We start from the raw sequence: 18,187 nt of genomic DNA, 5'->3' as shown, positions 1-18,187 counted from the left end.
CTCAGGGTGCTAGTTTTGGGGTGGCGGTGGGCTTGGGGACCTCAGTCTGTGTCTAAGGGTCTCCCGGGCAGAGGATCCCCAGCTTAGTCTGCAAGAGCCACTTTCTTACTTTGGCTCTGGCCGCCGGGGGCTCCCTGCAGCTGAGGCCAAGGCTGGGGTGTGGCCGTCTCCGCAGCAAGCAAGCAGGCTGGGCCTGAGTGGGCCGGGGCCCGGGGCCCTCCCTCCCTTTCAGGCCCCCACCCCGGGTTCTCCCGTTCATTGCCCCCCCCCCCAGCCCTATCCCAGCGGGTCCCGGCTTCCTTACATGGTCACGGCTGGGCCTCCAGCTCCCGGACGTCCCCCCGCCCCCCCCCCCCACCGGACACGGCCCCCGCCCTGCTCGCCCCGCGCGGTCTGCCCGCGCCCCGTCATGGAGGACCTGGGTGAGTGGGGCCCGGGTCCCCTTGTCCCCAGTCCCTCCCCACCGCCTGGACCCGCTTCCCCATCCTGGCGCCCCCTTCGCACTCCCGGCATCTCTCCATCCCTGCCTCCTGTCTTCTCGCTTCTGGTCTCTGCCGGCGCCTCCTTTCCGACTCCACGTCCCCCTTCCTGCCTCTCCCTTCCTGCCTTTGCCAGACTGGCTGCTCCCTCCCTTCTTCCCTCGCTCCACTCCTCCATCACTGGCTGCGGACGGATGGGCAGGGAGGCGCAGCGCCTGTCGGCGTCTGGGCTCAGGAGCTCTGGGAAGGGAGGAGTTAAAGGCACCTTGGGTCCAGGGACTGGGAAAGTAGACGGGAAGGGAGAATATGACATCAAGTTCTGGAGAAGAAAATGGGCTTGCCCTAGGGTTTTGGGAATGAAAGAGTTAAGGGCCCTTAAGTATGGTAGGGGTCAGGTCCTTGGGGCAGAAAGTATAATAGATGAGTGCCAAGATGCCAGGGAGAGGTTAAGTGTTCTACCAAGGCGCTCAGAGATGCGGAGTAAAGGGTCAGGGACTTCTAAATTCTGGAAGGTAATGAGTTCAAAGGATTCGGATCTGGGGATGCAGGCCTGGGGGGCAGGGGAGGGGGCGGCGTGTGTGTGTGTGTGTGTGTGTGTGTGTGTGTGTGTGTGTCTATCTGTCTGTCGGTCTTGGGGTAGGAAGGCGCACCCAGGCATCTCATCCTCCCTGTCTGTTAGAACTGGGACTGGAAGGCTGTGCCCTTCGTGGGAGAGAAAATGTTCCAGCACCCTGCAGTAGGGGGTGCTGCTCAGCTGGGGTAACGCGCACTGGTACGGTGAAGAATAAGCCAATCAGAAAGCAGGTCCCAGCGGACTCACCAATGAGGTGCATAGGGTGGAGCCCAGTGGCGTCTGGAGGTGGGCCAGGGCTGGGAGGGGTCTCTTTAGGTGTAGGGGGTGTGGCAGAAAGAACATCCAATCAGAAAGCTGGTGTCAGGCATACAGCCAATTGAGCAATTTGGGGTGAAGCCAAATTTGGCTCCAGTAAAAAGCCGCTTTTGACTGCATTACGGAAGATTCGGAGAATAAAAGAATCAGGTAGCTGAATTTGTATATGAATCTCAGGATGAGCCATGTGGGATGTTCTGATCATAAATAGTCCTTGCTGCCCTTCCACATCTCTGCCTTGGTCTGGCTTTGTGTTTTTTCTGATTCTTGACCTCTGCTCCTAATACTGGCTTCCATCTTCCTCAAACACTGTCCACTTAGAACACTTGTTCTCTGATCTCTTAAGGCCCTGTCTCTGCCTTAACCTTGACCTCCCAACCTCTCACCCTGACGGCCTCTCCCTGCAGATGCCCTGCTCTCTGACCTGGAGACCACAACCTCTCACATGCCAAGGTCAGGGGCTCTAAAAGAGCGGCCCCCAGAGCCCCTCACGTCTCCTCTGACACAGGTGAGATCAGATGCTGGGGACTGCGGCAACCACTAGGGCCAGGTTTGGCAGGGGCAAAGGGAATCTAGGCCTGAGTGGGTACGGTACAGGCCTATCATCCCACACATATGTCCTTCTCTATAGATGGGGTCCGGGGAATCTTCAGGAGCCTCTGGGGACAAGGATCATCTGTACAGGTGAGGGGGCTGGGTACTGGGGGATGGGGGAGCCCATTGAGACTCAGTCTTGTATTCCCCACCCCTGAACCCAGGCCCCCACCCTGTTTCCCAGCACGGTATGCAAGCCTCGGTCCCCGAAGCCTGCGGCCCCTGCAGCCCCTCCATTCTCCTCTTCCTGTGGTGTCTTGGGCACGGGTCTCTGTGAGCTAGACCGGTTGCTTCAGGAACTTAACGCTACTCAGTTCAACATCACAGGTACCAGGGTAACTGGGGCAGGGCTTGATGTGATGGGGGGCAGGGCAGGGCAGACACTAAGTGGGTATAGCCTTCCCAGAGTAGCAGCTAAAGCCTTAACTGGGAAGGAGGCTAGAGCATGGCCCCATGTCCAGTGCCCTTCTATCCTCTCTGCAGATGAAATAATGTCTCAGTTCCCATCTAGCAAGGAGACTGCAGGAGAGCAGAAGGAGGACCAATCTGAGGACAAGAGAAGGCCCAGCCTGTGAGTTTGGCATAGTTGGCAGGGCTGGGAGAGGGGTGATCAGTCCTGGATGCCTGAGTTACAGGAGGAAGCGTTACTCTGGGGCTCTATGCTGACACAAGTTGTGTTCTTCACAGCCCTCCCAGTCCATCCCCTGTCCTCCCAAAGCCTTCGGCCACCTCAGCCACCCTGGAGCTAGATAGGCTGATGGCCTCACTCTCTGACTTCCGGGTCCAGAATCACGTGAGTCACTCAGGGAGTGAGGGGTGGGCCAGTGTGGATTTGTGGCTCTCAACACATTTTAGACCCTCCCACATCTGCTGCCTTGCTGACTCAACTCTCCTGCCCTCTCTGCTGCAGCTTCCGGCCTCTGGGCCAACCCAGCCACCAGTGCCAAGCTCCGTGAATGAGGGCTCCCCCTCCCCACCAGGGCCCGCTGGCAAAGGCAGCCTAGACACCATGCTGGGGCTGCTTCAGTCTGACCTCAGCCGCCGAGGCGTTCCCACCCAAGCCAAGGGCCTCTGTGGCTCCTGCAATAAACCCATTGCTGGGCAAGTAAGTGGAGCCCTGCGAATAAGGGAGTAGAGACCCACAGACCCATCTTTACTGAGAGCCAGTGGGTATTATTGTTGTTCATATTTTACGGATGAGGAAACTGAAGCTCCAAGTCACATAGCAAGTAAGTGGCAGAGTAAGAATTCCAATCCAGTTATTATTTATTCTGGTCCTACTGTGTGCCAGGCTCTACGCTAGCTCCTTTACAAACCCCCATCTCAATTAATCTCCACAAAAGCCTCATTGGCTCCACCCACCTGTCTGGTTCGGGAGCTCCGGTCCTTGGCTTATTACTGAGCAGATGTTACTGGCAACGGTGCCCAGTGGTTGACCTAGTTCCTCCTGCTAGATAAAGCACCCTACCACCATCCTAGAATTTCCAATCTCAGCAAAGCAGGGTGGCATTATGACTTTCGTGGGCCCTAAGCACTTTCACCTTCATGGGCCCCTTCTTCCATTAATAAAATATATTAAAAATTGCATTTTATGACTGTTGGTATAAAGATGAATATATTAGTATTATATATGAAGTCATTCTTCTCCTTGCTCATTTTTTCTTCTCATTTTAAAAGAAACTACAACATTTTTGTGGGTTCCTAAAGTATGCTGGGCCCTAGGCACTGTGCTGGAAGACGGGTTGAGTCTCCATCACTTACAGACTGAGTGACTTGAACGTTAGATTCTTCATCCTGATTGCTCAGAGATAAGATTCGAAAAGTGCTATGCAAACCTTGACTCACGGGGCACATGGCAGCCCGAGGGCCACTCTGACCCGGGCCTCACCCCCCAACTTGCAGGTGGTGACGGCGCTCGGCCGTGCTTGGCACCCTGAGCACTTCGTTTGCGGTGGCTGTTCCACAGCCCTGGGAGGCAGCAGCTTCTTCGAGAAGGATGGAGCTCCCTTCTGTCCCGAGTGCTACTTCGAGCGCTTCTCCCCACGATGTGGCCTCTGCAATCAACCCATCCGACACGTGAGCCCCGCCTCTGTCTCACCCAAGGCTCCTGTGGGATGGGCCTCATCCACTTACACTTCTCCCATTCCCATGCCCACCCCAGCCCCGTCCCTCGTTCTCGTCCACGGCTCTTTAGACTTCGCCCTCTCTCTTTGATTCCCAAGTTCCTGCTTAGGTCTCCCACACCTTACACTCCGTACTTCAACCCACTCACCTAGGTTCAGGGCGGAAGAGGGAGGGGAGTAGAAATTGAGGGCCACACTGAGTGTTCCCTTTTATTCCTCGCAGAAGATGGTTACTGCCTTGGGCACCCACTGGCACCCGGAGCATTTCTGCTGCGTCAGTTGTGGGGAGCCCTTCGGAGATGAGGGTGAGAGCTTGACTCCCACCTTGAAAGCCGCGGGTCCGCTTGACATCCCGCCCTGCTCTCTTTGGGCCAGCGCACTACGACCTCCGAAGTCCTCGGGGCCGCGAATTTTCTCCTGCTCTCTCCTGGCCCCAACCTGTCCCACCTGTGTGTTCCCATCCCATCCGTTCCCGCTCTGCTTCCGCCCCAGACCCCATCCCTCTCGGCCTACCGCCTCCCTGGGCCCCATAGCCTCAGATTTTGTGGGGCTCCTGGTGCCACCGCGCACTCTTTTCCTTCCTCCTACTCGGTTCCCGCTCCTAGGTTTCCACGAGCGGGAGGGCCGCCCCTACTGCCGCCGAGACTTCCTGCAGCTCTTCGCCCCGCGCTGCCAGGGCTGCCAAGGCCCCATTCTGGATAACTACATCTCGGCGCTCAGCGCACTCTGGCACCCAGACTGTTTTGTCTGCAGGGTGCGTGGCTGGGGGGCGGGGCCTGGGAGGGACAGGCCAGCGCGGGGCGGGACTAGGAGCCTGGGGCGGGGCGATTATTCAGAGCAGGGTCCTGGGGAGGCGAGACTTCGCCTTTGAGGGCAGTGCGAGGGGCTGCGGGGGGGGTCTTGGGACTGGGGTCGGGTTATTCAGCTCGTAGGGCAAGTTATTTCGTCTGGAGATCGGCGCTGACCCATCCTTTCTCGGTTGCCCTTCCCCAGGAATGCTTCGCGCCCTTCTCGGGAGGCAGCTTTTTTGAGCACGAGGGCCGTCCGCTGTGCGAGAACCATTTCCACGCGCGGCGCGGGTCGCTGTGCGCCACGTGTGGCCTCCCGGTGACCGGCCGATGCGTGTCGGCCCTGGGCCGCCGCTTCCATCCGGACCACTTCACCTGCACCTTCTGCCTGCGCCCGCTCACCAAGGGCTCCTTCCAGGAGCGCGCGGGCAAGCCCTACTGCCAGCCCTGCTTCCTCAAGCTCTTCGGCTGACCGCCTGCCGGGCTCGCCCCTTTGGGAGAGCGCGACCCCCCAAACCTCGCCCTTCCCGAAAAGACCGGGCTCTCCAGACCCCAAGGCCTTGCTCTTAGAGCGTGGGGCTCCCCCAGCCCAGCTCCGTGAGGCCCCACCCACTGGAGGGACAGGCCCCGAAGGTACTGTACGTTCTCCATGGGCGAGTTCAGAAAAAGCCCCGCAGATCCTAAGGCCACGCGCCCCACGAAGTGGGTCGTACACTGGCAAGCGATCCCGCGTGAGCCCTTCACTTTATTCCCAGCCTTGAGGGAGCCCCCCGACTGGAGGAGGGCCCTTGCAATAACCACGAATCCGAGGCCAGGCCAGGATGTCCCTCTCCCCGCCCCTCACTGCTCAGTGCACTTTTTTCTACCTACATAAACACACATTCCACGTCACACAGGTGCTGTGTCTCTGCGCGGGAGTGCCTCGCGTTGCGACGCCCCGCCCCTTATACTGTCTCGGGCTGTGATGCGTGATGCGTTCTAGGCCACCGCCCTGTGGCGGGAGCCGGACCTTCAGACTCAGCCCTGAGGAAAAGCTGGCCACCTGCGCAGGATTGTACAGACGGTGACAAGCCGGGACGGGAGCTCAAGCAGGACCCACCAAACCTTCCCGTCCCCAACCCCCCATCCTTCATTTCCTTATATCCTCGAAATAAGCACTTAATCTGTACCCTCCCACTCCCTTCCACCTTGCCACCTTGGCTGGTTTCCAGATTTTTCCCCCTCCTTAAAAGACCCTCAGAGATGGGGCTCCATTCAAGTGCCAATTTGTGCCCACCCTTTGGATCTGGGCATTAAATTACAGCTTCCCTCATACGGGTATTGACTCATAACAGCTCCGCTAGGCAGAGGATGACACTTGGGGTGGTCAGGGCAGTGACTGAGGGAAGCGCTGGGGGCTGTAAGAGCCAGAAGGAGGCTTCTAACTCAGATTGGAAGTCAAGGAGGGCTTCCTGGAGGAGGTGACACCTGAGCCTAGCCCCAGCAGAGAAGGGTGGGGCCAGGGGTTCTTAAGTATGGAGAAGTTCAGGCTCCATCTGAATCCCTAAGCCCCAGAGGCCTCTCTAAGCCTGGTACCTTAGACTCTGATGTTCCCTAGGGAGGGGGCCTGGACTCCTGGGTCCTAACTACAGGGACCTTTGAGGCTGGAAACAATGGATTATCAGAGGCCCTTCCAGCTCAAGGAGGAGCTAACAGCCAAGGAGAACATGTGTGGGCAAGAGACAAAGGTGAGGTTCTCTGTCTTGGCCTCGGGCAGAACCCCCAGATCCTTTCCTCTCTGAGGCTCCACCCCCTGGGTCTTCCTAGGCCTCCTGCTCTTCCTCTTCCACAAATTCTTCCTGGGGAATGCTTTCCATCCCTTGGCTTGTAACCACCACCAAGTCTTGAGCCATTCATTTACCAAGTGTTTACTGAGCACGTGCTGTCCTAGGCTCCATGCCAGGTGCTGGGGAGACCATAGGGAACATGTTCCTTGGCCTCACAGTCTAGTAGGGGAGACAGAGGAAAAACAAACACAGTGACAAGCATGATGAAGTAATGGGGACTTCCTTGATGGCCTAGGTAAAGCTGGCCCTTCCCTCTAGTTTCCACCCACAGCACCTCCCTAGTCCCTCACTTATCACTATTGCAAATAAGTGTTTGTTTGTTGCTTGTTTATTTCTGAAATGAAGGCAAGCTCCTGGGAGTTTGTTTGTCAGATGACATGTTTGTTTTGCCGACCGTTATCTGTCCAGCGTCTAGGATGCTGTCTAGTATGTGGTAGGTGCTCCATAAATGTTTGCTAATGAAGGAAGGAATGAGGAAGGAAGGAAAGGAGCGAAGGCTAGAAGGAAAAAATAGAGAACTAAGTTAGTGAAGGTGGGGAAGGGAGTACTTGAACCAGATTATCAGAGAAGGCCTCTGTGAATATGTACATTGAGACTTTGAAGGTTGAGGAAAGAGGCAGCCAGGCAAAGAGCCTGAGGAGAGCATCCCAGGCAGAGGAAACAGCAAGTGCAAAGGCCAGGCGGTAGGAAAGAGCTTGGCACATTGGAAGAAAGAAAAGAAGGCCAGTGTGGTTGATTAGAGTGAGCAAGGGAGAGAGTAGTTGGAGATGAGGTCAAAGAGGAATTAGGTGCCACATCACGAAGGGCTTTGCAGGACCCCGCGAGGACACATAGATTTGATTTTAAGTGCCCATAACCCCAACGTGTCCTCTGATGCTTGCCCCTGGGCTTCTCCCAGGCCCTTCAAATTCATCACCCACTGAAGCAGACACTGTGGGTGCCCTGCCCATATCCACCTGGCCCACCTGGGAAGTCGTATGCAGACACTTCCCAGACACTCGGTCTCCCCAGCTGCTCCCTGAGTTTCTGTCTAAGGGTGCTCTCTGGAGGAGGGCCTGGGGTGGGTGGGGGAGGTTCCGTAACCTCCAGCCAGTTAGAGACAGGGATTGGTGAATGAATACTCCAACTTTCTGGCCCCTTGGGGGTCAGTTCTGAGGTGAGTTCTCCACAGTGTCTCAGAGGGTCCCCACTGGGATTGTCACAGTGGTAACCTTTCGATCAACACATGCTTTATTGGCTTTTCTCCTTTCTTTGTCTCTCTTCCCCACTCCTTACTGGGATCGGCTCCCCAGTACAGTCATTGCACCCCAGTTCTCATCGTAGAGTCTGCTTTTGAAGGGACCAAAATGAAGGCATTCCTTAAATAACTCATCACATTCCCCTAAAATATTGTTCTCCGTTCCCCATCTCCAGCATGAACCCAGTTCCCAAAATCAGACATCCAAGTCTGGTCAGTTCTTCTAGAAAGGCAGAGGTATGGATATTTATCCAGCCTCTCCCTTCTTGCATCCAGCCCTGTGCTGAGCAATGGGACTCCAGGGATGAATCAGATCATTTCCTGCTCTTGAGGAGTCTTTGGTCAACTGGGGAGACAGACCTGGACCCAGGCAAGGTCCATGCAATGTGCTCAGAACTGTGTCAGCAAAGTCCAAGAAGTTTTTCCCAAAGAGATGCCATGGGCTGGGCACTAAAGGCTAAGTAGGAGCTGACCATTTGAGAGGCAGGGAGGCATTCTAGGCAGAAGGCACAGCTTATACAAAAGTTTGAGGGTATGAGAATACAGGGGCTGGGTTGGGCAAGGGAATGGGAAGGAAATATGATTTCACTCTGGGTTTGGTATGGAGGAGCAAGGGGAAGGGTGGGCAGGGGTCGGGGCATCAGGCTGAGAAGCTGCTGCCTCCTCCTGGGTGTGATGGGGAGCTATGGAGGCTTCCTAAGCAGGGGAGTGACACTGTCAGATTTGGGTTTGAAAATGATCCCTCTGGGTTAGTCAGAATCAGGGGGCTGGCTCAGCCGGGATCCCTATGTCAAAGCTGAAGGGTAAGTATTTTTAAAGGGTGAAAGAAGTGATTTTGAGCCTGGAGCTCTGGGGAAGGGGTGGGGGCTAAGGCCCAGGAAGGGGAGTGCTCTTGAATTTGAAAGCGTCCAGCTCCGCAGGACCAGCCTGCAGCCTCGCTGAGAACTGATTCAGCTAAACAAAGCCAGGGAGGGGGGACTTGTCGGCTCATTGCCCCAGGGGTAACCATTAATCCTTCCCTGGGGGGAATCCAGGGGCTGGTGCCCTGAAGGGCAGATTCTGGGCAGAATGGAGGAACACACAGAGGCAGGCTCAGCACCAGGGCTGGGGGAACAGAGGGCCCTAATTGACAACCCTGCCGACATCCTGGTCATTGCGGCTTATTTCCTGCTGGTCATTGGTGTCGGCTTGTGGGTGAGAAGTTGGGGGATGCTGCTGGGGGCCCACTTTTGGAGCCTGGGGGAAAAGTCTCGGACAGTCCTGATGTGTGGTAGGGGAAGGATGCCTGGATCTTTGAGGGAGAAACCCGGGGTGGGGGGCAAGTAAGTTTTTTGCTAGCCCCAGGGTGGCCCAGCCCACACTCATGCATGCCTTGTCTGTCCACCTTTGGATTGGACTAGTTGAGGGGTTGGTGGATCTTCATCGGGACAGCATTCTAAATGAGATGTCTTCTACATAATGGTTGGCTGACCAGAAACCCAAATCCAGGGTCCCCAGGAAAGTGCGGCTGAATGCAGCCACACTCAGGCTTGGGGAACCGGACCCTACATTAGGGTCTGGGTAGATCTGGGTGTCTGGGAGGAGGCTGGGGGTGCAGGTATGAACCGTCAGGGGAGCCGTGCGCTGGTTAATCTTCAGCCTGAAACAAGGCCGAGGAATGTGTTGAGGAGGCTAATGAGGTCCAAAGATGTGCCCCAAACCCAGGCCTCTCCCCACTCCCGTCCCCCAGTCCATGTGCAGAACCAACAGAGGCACCGTTGGCGGCTACTTCCTGGCGGGACGAAGCATGGCGTGGTGGCCGGTGAGAGAGACTGGGCTATGGAGTGGGTGGAGGCCTAAGGGAGCAGCCTGGCTCACCCCAACTTCTGGCCACCCAGGTCGGGGCCTCTCTCTTCGCCAGCAACATCGGCAGTGGCCATTTCGTGGGCCTGGCAGGGACGGGCGCGGCAAGTGGCCTGGCTGTGGCTGGATTTGAGTGGAATGTGAGCGCCCCGTTTTGCCAATAACCCCCACCTCCCCGTGGGAACCCCTGGAAAGGTCACACCTGGAGAGGCTCCAGGTGGGAGAGGTGGGGATGTGGGACCAGAGGTGGGACTTCCCAGCTGTGAGGTGGGGTTGGGCTTCGAGGGAGGCTCACGCAGCCAGCTTGGAGGCAGAGGCATGTGGGAGATACCACGTTCAGGGCAGGGGTAGGCCCTGCTCCTGACTCGCTATTGCTATGTGAGCCTGGACCAGCCACGCCCTCTGTGGCCTTGATTTTACTCCTCTCTGGAGTGGGATGAACAGTCTCAAGGATAGTGAAGTGCTTCTTCTGATGCTCTCTGAATCTGTGGCCTGTGAGGTTCACTAGGCTAAATGAAAGCCCCTTGCAGAAGGGGGCAGGAGACGAAGCTCTGGGACTGAGGCTCACCTTGGAGGGTCAGCAAAATCAGGGATTTGAGCTCAGGGCTTCCTGGAGGAGGAGGCCTCTGAGCTGAGCCTTGAGGGACAGAAGGTTTGGGTGGGTGGAGAGGAGAGGGAAGGCAGAAGTTGGGGGTCAGCCTGAGGGTTCTGTGCTTGGATTCAGGTGTGTGTGTGTTGTGGGGGACGAGGAGGATAGGGATCATCTTGGGAGGGATGGCCAGGGGTCACGGCCTGGCCGGGCAAGAAAGGCTCTAGTTAAGGGCCCAAAAAAGTATCAAGACCTTGTCCCTAATGACCAGGGCCCAGGGACATCTGCATCTGTGTCCTCTGGGCCCCTCCTGCAACCTTGCCTTGGAGTAGCACTTTTCACCAAGAGAAGAAGGTTCCTCAGACCCATCAGGGGCGAGGACGCACTCATGGCAGGATCTCCCACAGGGAGTGACCCTCAGCTGTCGCGCTGTGCCCACAGGCGCTGTTCGTGGTGCTGCTACTTGGCTGGCTCTTCGTGCCCGTTTACCTGACCGCGGGCGTCATTACGATGCCGCAGTACCTGCGAAAGCGCTTTGGCGGCCGTCGAATCCGCCTCTACTTGTCCGTGCTCTCGCTTTTTCTGTACATCTTCACCAAGATATCGGTGCGCATGCGCGGGGAGCTGGTCGAGACCCTGGTAGGGTGGGATCACCCAGTGGAGGTCTCTGGAAAGCCCTGGATGGGGCGGGACCAAGGAGCAATGGCTGTAAGAACCGTGATGGAGGCAGGGCCTGGAAGGAATAGGCTTCTGGGGCGACAACCATAGTGAGAGGTACCTGGGAAGACCAGGGCATCAAAAAACGAGGGAACCTTTGAGGTGTGGCCACGTAGGGTCGTGATCTGGGTAGGAAGTGGACCTGGGTCCCCACCCTGGCCCCTGTGTCCTGACCTGTGCGCTTGCTCCTCCCCCCAAGGTGGATATGTTCTCCGGGGCAGTATTCATTCAACAGGCTCTGGGCTGGAATATCTATGCCTCCGTCATCGCGCTTCTGGGCATCACCATGATCTACACTGTGACAGGTGGCAGGTGGCAGGGGCTTAGGGAAGGGAGCGTGGATCTGTGGGCGGGGCTTAGGGGAGTCACCAAAGGAAAGCGGGCTGGAGAAGTTCTTAAGTGTGATGTGATCCAAGCAGGAGAAGGACCTAAATCTTTGGAAAGCAAACTACTCCCCCCCCTCCACGTTCCTTGGATTTGGTCTGGAAGTTCAGAGATCTGAGCCCGTCCTGGGCCTGGGCAAAAAGGAAAATTTAACAGCTCTTGAACACCTGGGAAGGGAGAGCCGACTTGGCCAGACTCTAAAGCTCACCAAACCCTGTGCAGGTTGGAGGATTCTGGGGTGGTGCCCGAGGCCTGACGCTGGAGCAGCGTGGGTGGGGCCTGGTACCAAGGCCGGCTTGAGGGGCCCGTCCCTTCGAATGGGATGAGAATCGGACCTTAGAGAATCACCTCCTCCTATCACACAGAAGAGAAAACTGGGGCTGAGAGGAGGGCCTGTAGTGGAAGTCCTGCATGTGGGCACCTGGCATTAGTGGAGCCTAAAACTCAGCCCCACTGTGCTCACGCAGCCCTGCCTCCTGATGCCGGAGTGCGTGAGCCCAGGGAATGGGCCATCCTTTTGAAATTTGCCCTCCAGGAAAGGGGAGCCCTTTTCCAATTCGCACAAAGACACTGTATGCACTAGTGGCAGCCTGTCTGGGCTGTCTCCACTGACCCAAGCCATTGCAGGAGGGCTGGCAGCGCTGATGTACACGGATACGGTGCAGACCTTCGTCATTCTCGCGGGGGCCTTCGTCCTCATGGGTTACGGTAGGGGCTCAGCCGATGGGGGAGGGGCGCAGAGGTCACAGTTCGCAGATCTCTCCACCTGGGAGCAGGGACATCGCGCGTCTGCGGCATGTGGGTCCTAGGGAGGGCCTTGTCGCGGGCACCATGTCCCCTAACTGCTTTGCCCTCACAGCCTTCCACGAGGTGGGCGGGTATTCGGGGCTTTTCGACAAATACCTGGGGGCAATGACGTCCCTGACGGTGTCCGAGGATCCGGCGGTGGGCAACATCTCCAGCTCCTGCTATCTACCCCGGCCCGACTCCTACCATCTGCTCCGGGACCCTGTGACGGGGGACCTGCCGTGGCCTGCGCTGCTTCTGGGGCTTACCATTGTCTCAAGCTGGTACTGGTGCAGCGACCAGGTGCGGGGTCAGGGCCTGCGCGGCGAGCGAGGCTGGGGCAGAACTGGAACCGCGGTGGGCGGAGCTGAGATGGGTGGAGCCTGAACCCATCTGGGAAGCCAGGTGGAAGGCGTGGTCCGAGGGAGCGGGAAGCCCGCCAGTTAGAGCTAAACCAGATGGAGCCGGATCCGAGTCAGGGTCTGCGCTTGGAGCTGAATTGCCCGCTTCGATGGGCCAGCCGCGGGGTCTGGATTAGAGCGGCGAGTTGAGGCAAGGCGGGAGGGGCGGGTACCCGGGACTGGACGCAGGTAGTTGAACGCCCCTCGTCGCAGGTCATAGTGCAGCGCTGTCTGGCTGGGAAAAACCTGACCCACATCAAGGCGGGCTGCATCCTGTGCGGCTACTTGAAGCTGATGCCCATGTTCCTCATGGTCATGCCGGGCATGATCAGCCGCATTCTTTACCCGGGTAACGTCTGCAACCCCACCCCGACCGAGTGTCCTGTGCCCCATCCAGCCCCTTTCTTGTGCAAAGATACGGGTGCCTGTCTCCCATTTCCGTTCCCGTCCTAAGATCTGGGCCACCCAGTCCCACCTCCCACCCGGGGGGCCCATCTCTCCTCCACTGGGATTCCCCGTCCCCACTTCTGGGATCCGAAGGTTCAGACCCGGTGCCGTCATAGCCGCGTCGTGCCCTTTCCCGCAGACGAGGTGGCGTGCGTGGTGCCAGAGGTGTGTAAGCGCGTGTGTGGCACCGAGGTGGGGTGCTCCAACATCGCCTACCCGCGGCTCGTCGTGAAGCTCATGCCCAACGGTGAGGGCGGGCCGCCAGGTTGCCCCGCTGCCCACAGGCGCCAGTGGGAGGAGTCACCCCTCGCCCAGCCCGCACCCTCCCGGGACCCCCTCGTGGCCCCAGACTCACGGCTCCGTCGGCCCGCAGGTCTGCGCGGACTCATGCTGGCGGTCATGCTGGCCGCGCTCATGTCCTCGCTGGCCTCGATCTTTAACAGCAGCAGCACGCTTTTCACCATGGACATCTACACGCGCCTGCGGCCCCGCGCGGGCGACCGCGAGTTGCTGCTAGTAGGACGGTGGGTCTGGGTTTTCCATCTCCTGCCCCACGAATCAGCCCCGGGTGGGGGCAGGGAGCACTCGTAGGGACAGGGGGAGACGGGGTCCTGGGTGAAACCACCTGATGGCCGTCCACCGCAGGCTCTGGGTGGTTTTCATCGTGGCCGTGTCGGTGGCCTGGCTTCCCGTGGTGCAGGCGGCGCAGGGCGGGCAGCTCTTTGATTACATCCAGTCGGTCTCCAGCTACCTGGCGCCGCCGGTGTCGGCCGTCTTCGTGCTGGCGCTCTTCGTGCCCCGCGTCAATGAGAAGGTGAGTGTGTGCGCTCATTGGGAGCTCGGGGCCGGACTTGGAAACCCGAGGCTGATGCGCTCTCTGGCCTCGCAGGGCGCCTTCTGGGGACTGATCGGGGGCCTGCTGATGGGTCTGGCACGCCTGGTTCCCGAGTTCTCCTTTGGCTCGGGCAGCTGCGTGCGCCCCTCGGCGTGCCCCGCGCTCCTCTGCCGCGTGCACTACCTCTACTTTGCCATCGTGCTCTTCGTCTGCTCCGGCCTCCTCACCCTCGTGGTCTCGCTGTGCACACCGCCCATCCCGCGCAAGCACGTAAGTGCGGGCCTCTGGACCGGGCAACAAACGTGGGCCGCTGTGGGCCCTCTCCACCAGCAGTCGGCCAGCCTGCTTCCCAGAACTCCCAGTGGGTAGCACCTGAATTTCTATACCAAGGCTTGGTGAGGGCAGGCTGAGAGTCCAGTCTGAAGCTTCATTTGCAAAGCAAGTACAATGTTTTTATTTAAATCACATTTATTTGAGGTGCTTTGGAGGTGGCTTGAAGAAGGCTATAGGGGAGGTTAAAGCCCCCCAGAGTCTTGGCCTGATTGGTGGGGGAGAGGGACAGAGTACTACCCTGAAAGCCCCAACAGGGTTTGGTCTTGTGCTGTGGCAAGGCAGGTGGCCCAGGGCAGAGCTGACTGGGGGAAGGACAAAAGAAGTGGGCCCAGAAGGATGGGCAGGAACCCACAGGTGGAATAGGGGAAAGGCAGCAGGAGGGAACCCTGTGAGCAAACACCCACAGGAAGGAACACTGTTAGCAGGGCTGTAAGACTAAAGTACTACAATCGTGAGTGTAGACAGGGTGATGAAGCAGAGGGCTGAGCAGGGCCAACAGCTTTAAACACCCAGCTGAGGAGCTTGGGTTTAGCCTGAGGGCAAAGGGCAGCCATGGAAGGTCATCCTGGAGTGAGCCTGGGCGGGTGTGCAGGCTGGACCGAGGGAGGTGAGGGAGTGCCGGTGTGGATGGGGGACCTCCAGGTTCGGGGTGGGGGAACGGCACTCCCACTTGGTCCCTGCTCCCACCCTTCCCCAGCTCCACCGCCTGGTTTTCAGTCTCCGGTACAGCAAGGAGGAGCGTGAGGACCTGGATGCTGAGGAGCTAGAAGGTCCAACCTCAGCCCCTGTACAGAACGGGCGCCCTGAGCACGCGGTGGAGATGGAGGGTAAGGCACTGCCCGGGGAGTTGGGGTGGGGGAGCTGGGGGGCAGACTAACTGTACGGCTGCAATTTCTCCCAGAGCCCCCGTCCCCAGCACCAGGCCTGTTCCGCCAGTGCCTGCTCTGGTTCTGTGGAATGAGCAGGGGTGGGGCAGGCAGTCCCCCACGCCCTACCCAGGAGGAGATGGCTGCCGCAGCCAGGCGACTGGAGGACATCAGTGAGGACCCAAGCTGGGCCCGAGTCGTCAACCTCAATGCCCTGCTCATGATGGCCGTGGCCACGTTCCTCTGGGGCTTTTATGCCTGAGGTCAACTGTGTCGGATGCCATGAGCCAAAGCCTTGCAGCAAGTGGGGGTGGGGAGCCTGCTGTGGTGAGAAGGGCCTGGGGCAGGAGAGTGCGGGGGAAGGCCCTGGTACCCCTTCTCTCCACCTTGTCTCTGCCTGGGGCCCAGTCCATCTGATTGGTAGTCACTTCCTTGGCCAAATGGCCACATCGGTGCCCCTAAGCAAAAATAAAGCTGCCTTTCCCAGGTCCTGCTGTGGCCAAAGTGTCCTTGCTCCAGGCTCCTGTCCTGGGACCTGGGCCTCTGGCTGGGCTGCTCACAAGAGCTTCTTTTCTGGACACAGGAGCCATGTGGCCCTCCACTCATCCACCTCTAGCTGGTGATTCTCAGTCCTCCAGCCCGCATCCTGCAGTCCTGGGGATAGCGCATAGGGATACTGCTGGGGAGGAGACTCTGGGCTGACCGTGGGGAGAGGGCATAGGGATACTGCTGGGGAGGAGACTCTGGGCTGACCGTGGGGAGAGGGCATAGGGATACTGCTGGGGAGGAGACTCTGGGCTGACCCTGGGGAGGGGGCATAGGGATACTGCTGGGGAGGAGACTCTGGGCTGACCCTGGGGAGAGGGCATAGGGATACTGCTGGGGAGGAGACTCTGGGCTGACCGTGGGGAGAGGGCATAGGGATACTGCTGGGGAGGAGACTCTGGGCTGACCCTGGGGAGGGGGCATAGGGATACTGCTGGGGAGGAGACTCTGGGCTGACCGTGGGGAGAGGGCATAGGGATACTGCTGGGGAGGAGACTCTGGGCTGACCGTGGGGAGAGGGCATAGGGATACTGCTGGGAAGGAGACTCTGGGCTGACCGTGGGGAGAGGGCATAGGGATACTGCTGGGGAGGAGACTCTGGGCTGACCGTGGGGAGGGGGCATAGGGATACTGCTGGGGAGGAGACTCTGGGCTGACCGTGGGGAGGGGGCATAGGGATACTGCTGGGGAGGAGACTCTGGGCTGACCCTGGGGAGGGGGCATAGGGATACTGCTGGGGAGGAGACTCTGGGCTGACCGTGGGGAGGGGGCATAGGGATACTGCTGGGGAGGAGACTCTGGGCTGACCCTGGGGAGGGGGCATAGGGATACTGCTGGGGAGGAGACTCTGGGCTGACCCTGGGGAGCGGGAAGGAGCAGCACGGGCTGGGTGTACTGCTCAGGTTCCCCTTGCCTCTGCTGGGTAATCTCTGGCATAAAATGAGCCTAAAACCTCATCTGGTTGTAGCAAAAATTAATTGAGCAGCACATGAAAAAGGGCCAGAATGGAGTAGGTGCTAAATGAAAGAGCATCATCAGTAATTTGTGAGCCTTACCCCGCCCCCCGCCCACCATTCTCCAATGCCAACTGGGATTCATAGTCCGTCAACACTGACAGCGCCTCAGAGACCATCCTAACCTCCCCATCCTGCAGACAGGGAAACTGAGGTCCAGACTTGAGATCACAGAGAGAAACCCAGGTCTTCCACCCTCTAGGTGAAGGGGTGGGGATGGGGGTAGGCAGGGCCTCTGGGAGAAGGCCTAGGAGCCATGAAGCAGAAGGATATTACCTTTCAAGAACTTTGGAAATAGCTTGTCCAACACTTGGTGGGTCTCCCTGACGATGACGCAGCTCTCTTTCTCAGGACCTGGAGTGGGGTGAAGAACCAGAAGCTCTTGGGTTCCCCAAGCCGAACAGGGTCCTTCCTCTCTCCACCCCGCTTTGAGTCAGAAGCAGCCTAGATTGTGAGGCGCTTACCAGCCCGTACTCGGTTCCTCAGTCCCTCCAGCTCTCCTGGGAGGGGTCCATCTCCCTGCAGGGCTCCAAGCACCAGTCCGTGAGTGGCAGCCCTCAGAATGGTCTCAGGGCCTGCCATCTGGCTCAGGACAACCTGTACCTGGTCTGGAGAGACCCAGGGACAGACTGGTACCAGGGAAGGGCCACGTCCCCAAACACTCTCAGGCCTACCAGCCTGCTTCATCCCTGTCTGGCCCAAAGGCCTTGGCCTGGCATGAAAGGCCATCTCTCACCCTTTCCTTTCCAACTTCATCTCATGTTGCTCCCCAGTGCTCCGGCCAAGTAATTTCCAAGATACAACTTCAGAGCAGCTCCCTGAGGTGGGTTTATTTTGCACGTCTTTAATGGCTAGTGAGAATAAGCAGCTTTTAACACACGACCAGCAGACCAGTAAACTTTAGTACATGTTTCCTCAAGAGGTGACACCGGATAGGAGAGGAAAGTGGTTCCTCAGGGATAACCAAAGGTCTTAACCCTATCTGAGTGTGCTGCAATGTACAAAGTGCTTTTACATAGTCACCTTATTTGATCCTCATAAAAACCCTGCAGCTAATAAGGCAGGTATTGTTAGCGCCATTTTACAGAGTGGCAAAGGGAACTTCACTGGGGCATGTAGCTACAAGCTGAATGCATCAGTCTTAGTCTAGAGCTCCCTTCAGGACACTAGGCAGACTCCAAACCGTCCAGCGCGTGTCCAGGGCTTGGGGCCCCGGGGCTGGAGGAATGAGAGGCTGAGCCCGGGAGGTTGAGTCGGAAGCTGGGGGAACGCGGCACACTTACTTTGTGACCGGTCCCAGCGAAGGAGGTAGGGTTCTTGGTGCCCCTCAACCAGCTTTTGCAGCTCAAAGACACTGAAGGAGAGAAGAGCGTGCAGTGGGGGAGGAGAAGACAAAGGCAGCAGTGAGCACCCAGTCAACTGCAGAGCCACCTAACTGTTAACCCTAACTGTCCTGCACCTCCTTGCCATCCATCCCTCAGCCGTTACCCCT

The 18,187-nt window shown here is 58.3% G+C and overlaps 3 protein-coding genes across 4 annotated transcripts in view; 2 read left to right on the top strand and 1 right to left on the bottom strand.

Moving 5' to 3' along the window:
- The first annotated feature begins 1,783 nt into the window (after nt 1–1,783).
- TGFB1I1 (transforming growth factor beta 1 induced transcript 1) lies at nt 1,784–7,701 on the top strand. Its single transcript, XM_089895857.1, has 9 exons — nt 1,784–1,876; nt 2,000–2,052; nt 2,147–2,289; nt 2,446–2,533; nt 2,650–2,755; nt 2,873–3,067; nt 3,865–4,038; nt 4,309–4,839; nt 5,079–7,701. Exons 1-9 carry the CDS (start codon nt 1,814–1,816, stop codon nt 5,343–5,345), a joined length of 1,620 nt encoding a protein of 539 aa, XP_089751983.1. The 5' UTR covers nt 1,784–1,813; the 3' UTR covers nt 5,346–7,701.
- Nucleotides 7,702–8,765: 1,064 nt separating this feature from the next.
- On the top strand, nt 8,766–15,798 carry SLC5A2 (solute carrier family 5 member 2). The gene is given in 14 exon segments (XM_089895856.1): nt 8,766–9,130; nt 9,666–9,737; nt 9,814–9,918; nt 10,809–10,973; nt 11,284–11,389; nt 12,096–12,176; nt 12,328–12,557; nt 12,869–13,004; nt 13,242–13,349; nt 13,476–13,626; nt 13,748–13,916; nt 13,992–14,207; nt 14,968–15,109; nt 15,112–15,798. Coding segments are annotated over 14 exon segments (2,094 nt in total). The 5' UTR covers nt 8,766–9,004; the 3' UTR covers nt 15,399–15,798.
- The window catches only part of RUSF1 (RUS family member 1), a 17,462-nt gene continuing 13,662 nt past the window's right edge, over nt 14,388–18,187 (bottom strand). Inside the window, exons 10-13 of one of the 2 annotated variants that reach the window (XM_022588196.3) lie at nt 17,979–18,049; nt 17,160–17,303; nt 16,972–17,049; nt 14,388–15,790 (exon numbers count right to left, since the gene is read on the bottom strand). In XM_022588196.3, the coding sequence (XP_022443904.2) occupies nt 15,693–15,790; nt 16,972–17,049; nt 17,160–17,303; nt 17,979–18,049 (391 nt within the window). In that variant the 3' untranslated portion in view covers nt 14,388–15,692. Of the gene's footprint in view, nt 15,791–16,971; nt 17,050–17,159; nt 17,304–17,431; nt 17,547–17,978; nt 18,050–18,187 lie in introns of those variants that run through there. The other variant, XM_089895849.1, reaches the window with a different exon arrangement.

Source organism: Delphinapterus leucas, chromosome 15 (assembly GCF_059928025.1).
Source record: "Delphinapterus leucas isolate spDelLeu-1000000601 "Yukka" chromosome 15, BTC_Dleu_Yukka2, whole genome shotgun sequence".
NCBI lineage: Eukaryota > Metazoa > Chordata > Mammalia > Artiodactyla > Monodontidae > Delphinapterus > Delphinapterus leucas.
Note: the sequence above shows the minus strand (reverse complement) of the source record. Positions and strands in the feature narration are given on the sequence as shown.

Coding starts and splice junctions, on each gene's coding strand:
- TGFB1I1 (XM_089895857.1), top strand. CDS start 1,814: ATGCCAAGGTCAGGGGCTCTAAAAGAGCGGCCCCCAGAGCCCCTCACG. Junction 1,877..1,999: donor TCACGTCTCCTCTGACACAG/GTGAGATCAGAT, acceptor CCTTCTCTATAG/ATGGGGTCCGGGGAATCTTC. Junction 3,068..3,864: donor ATAAACCCATTGCTGGGCAA/GTAAGTGGAGCC, acceptor CCCAACTTGCAG/GTGGTGACGGCGCTCGGCCG.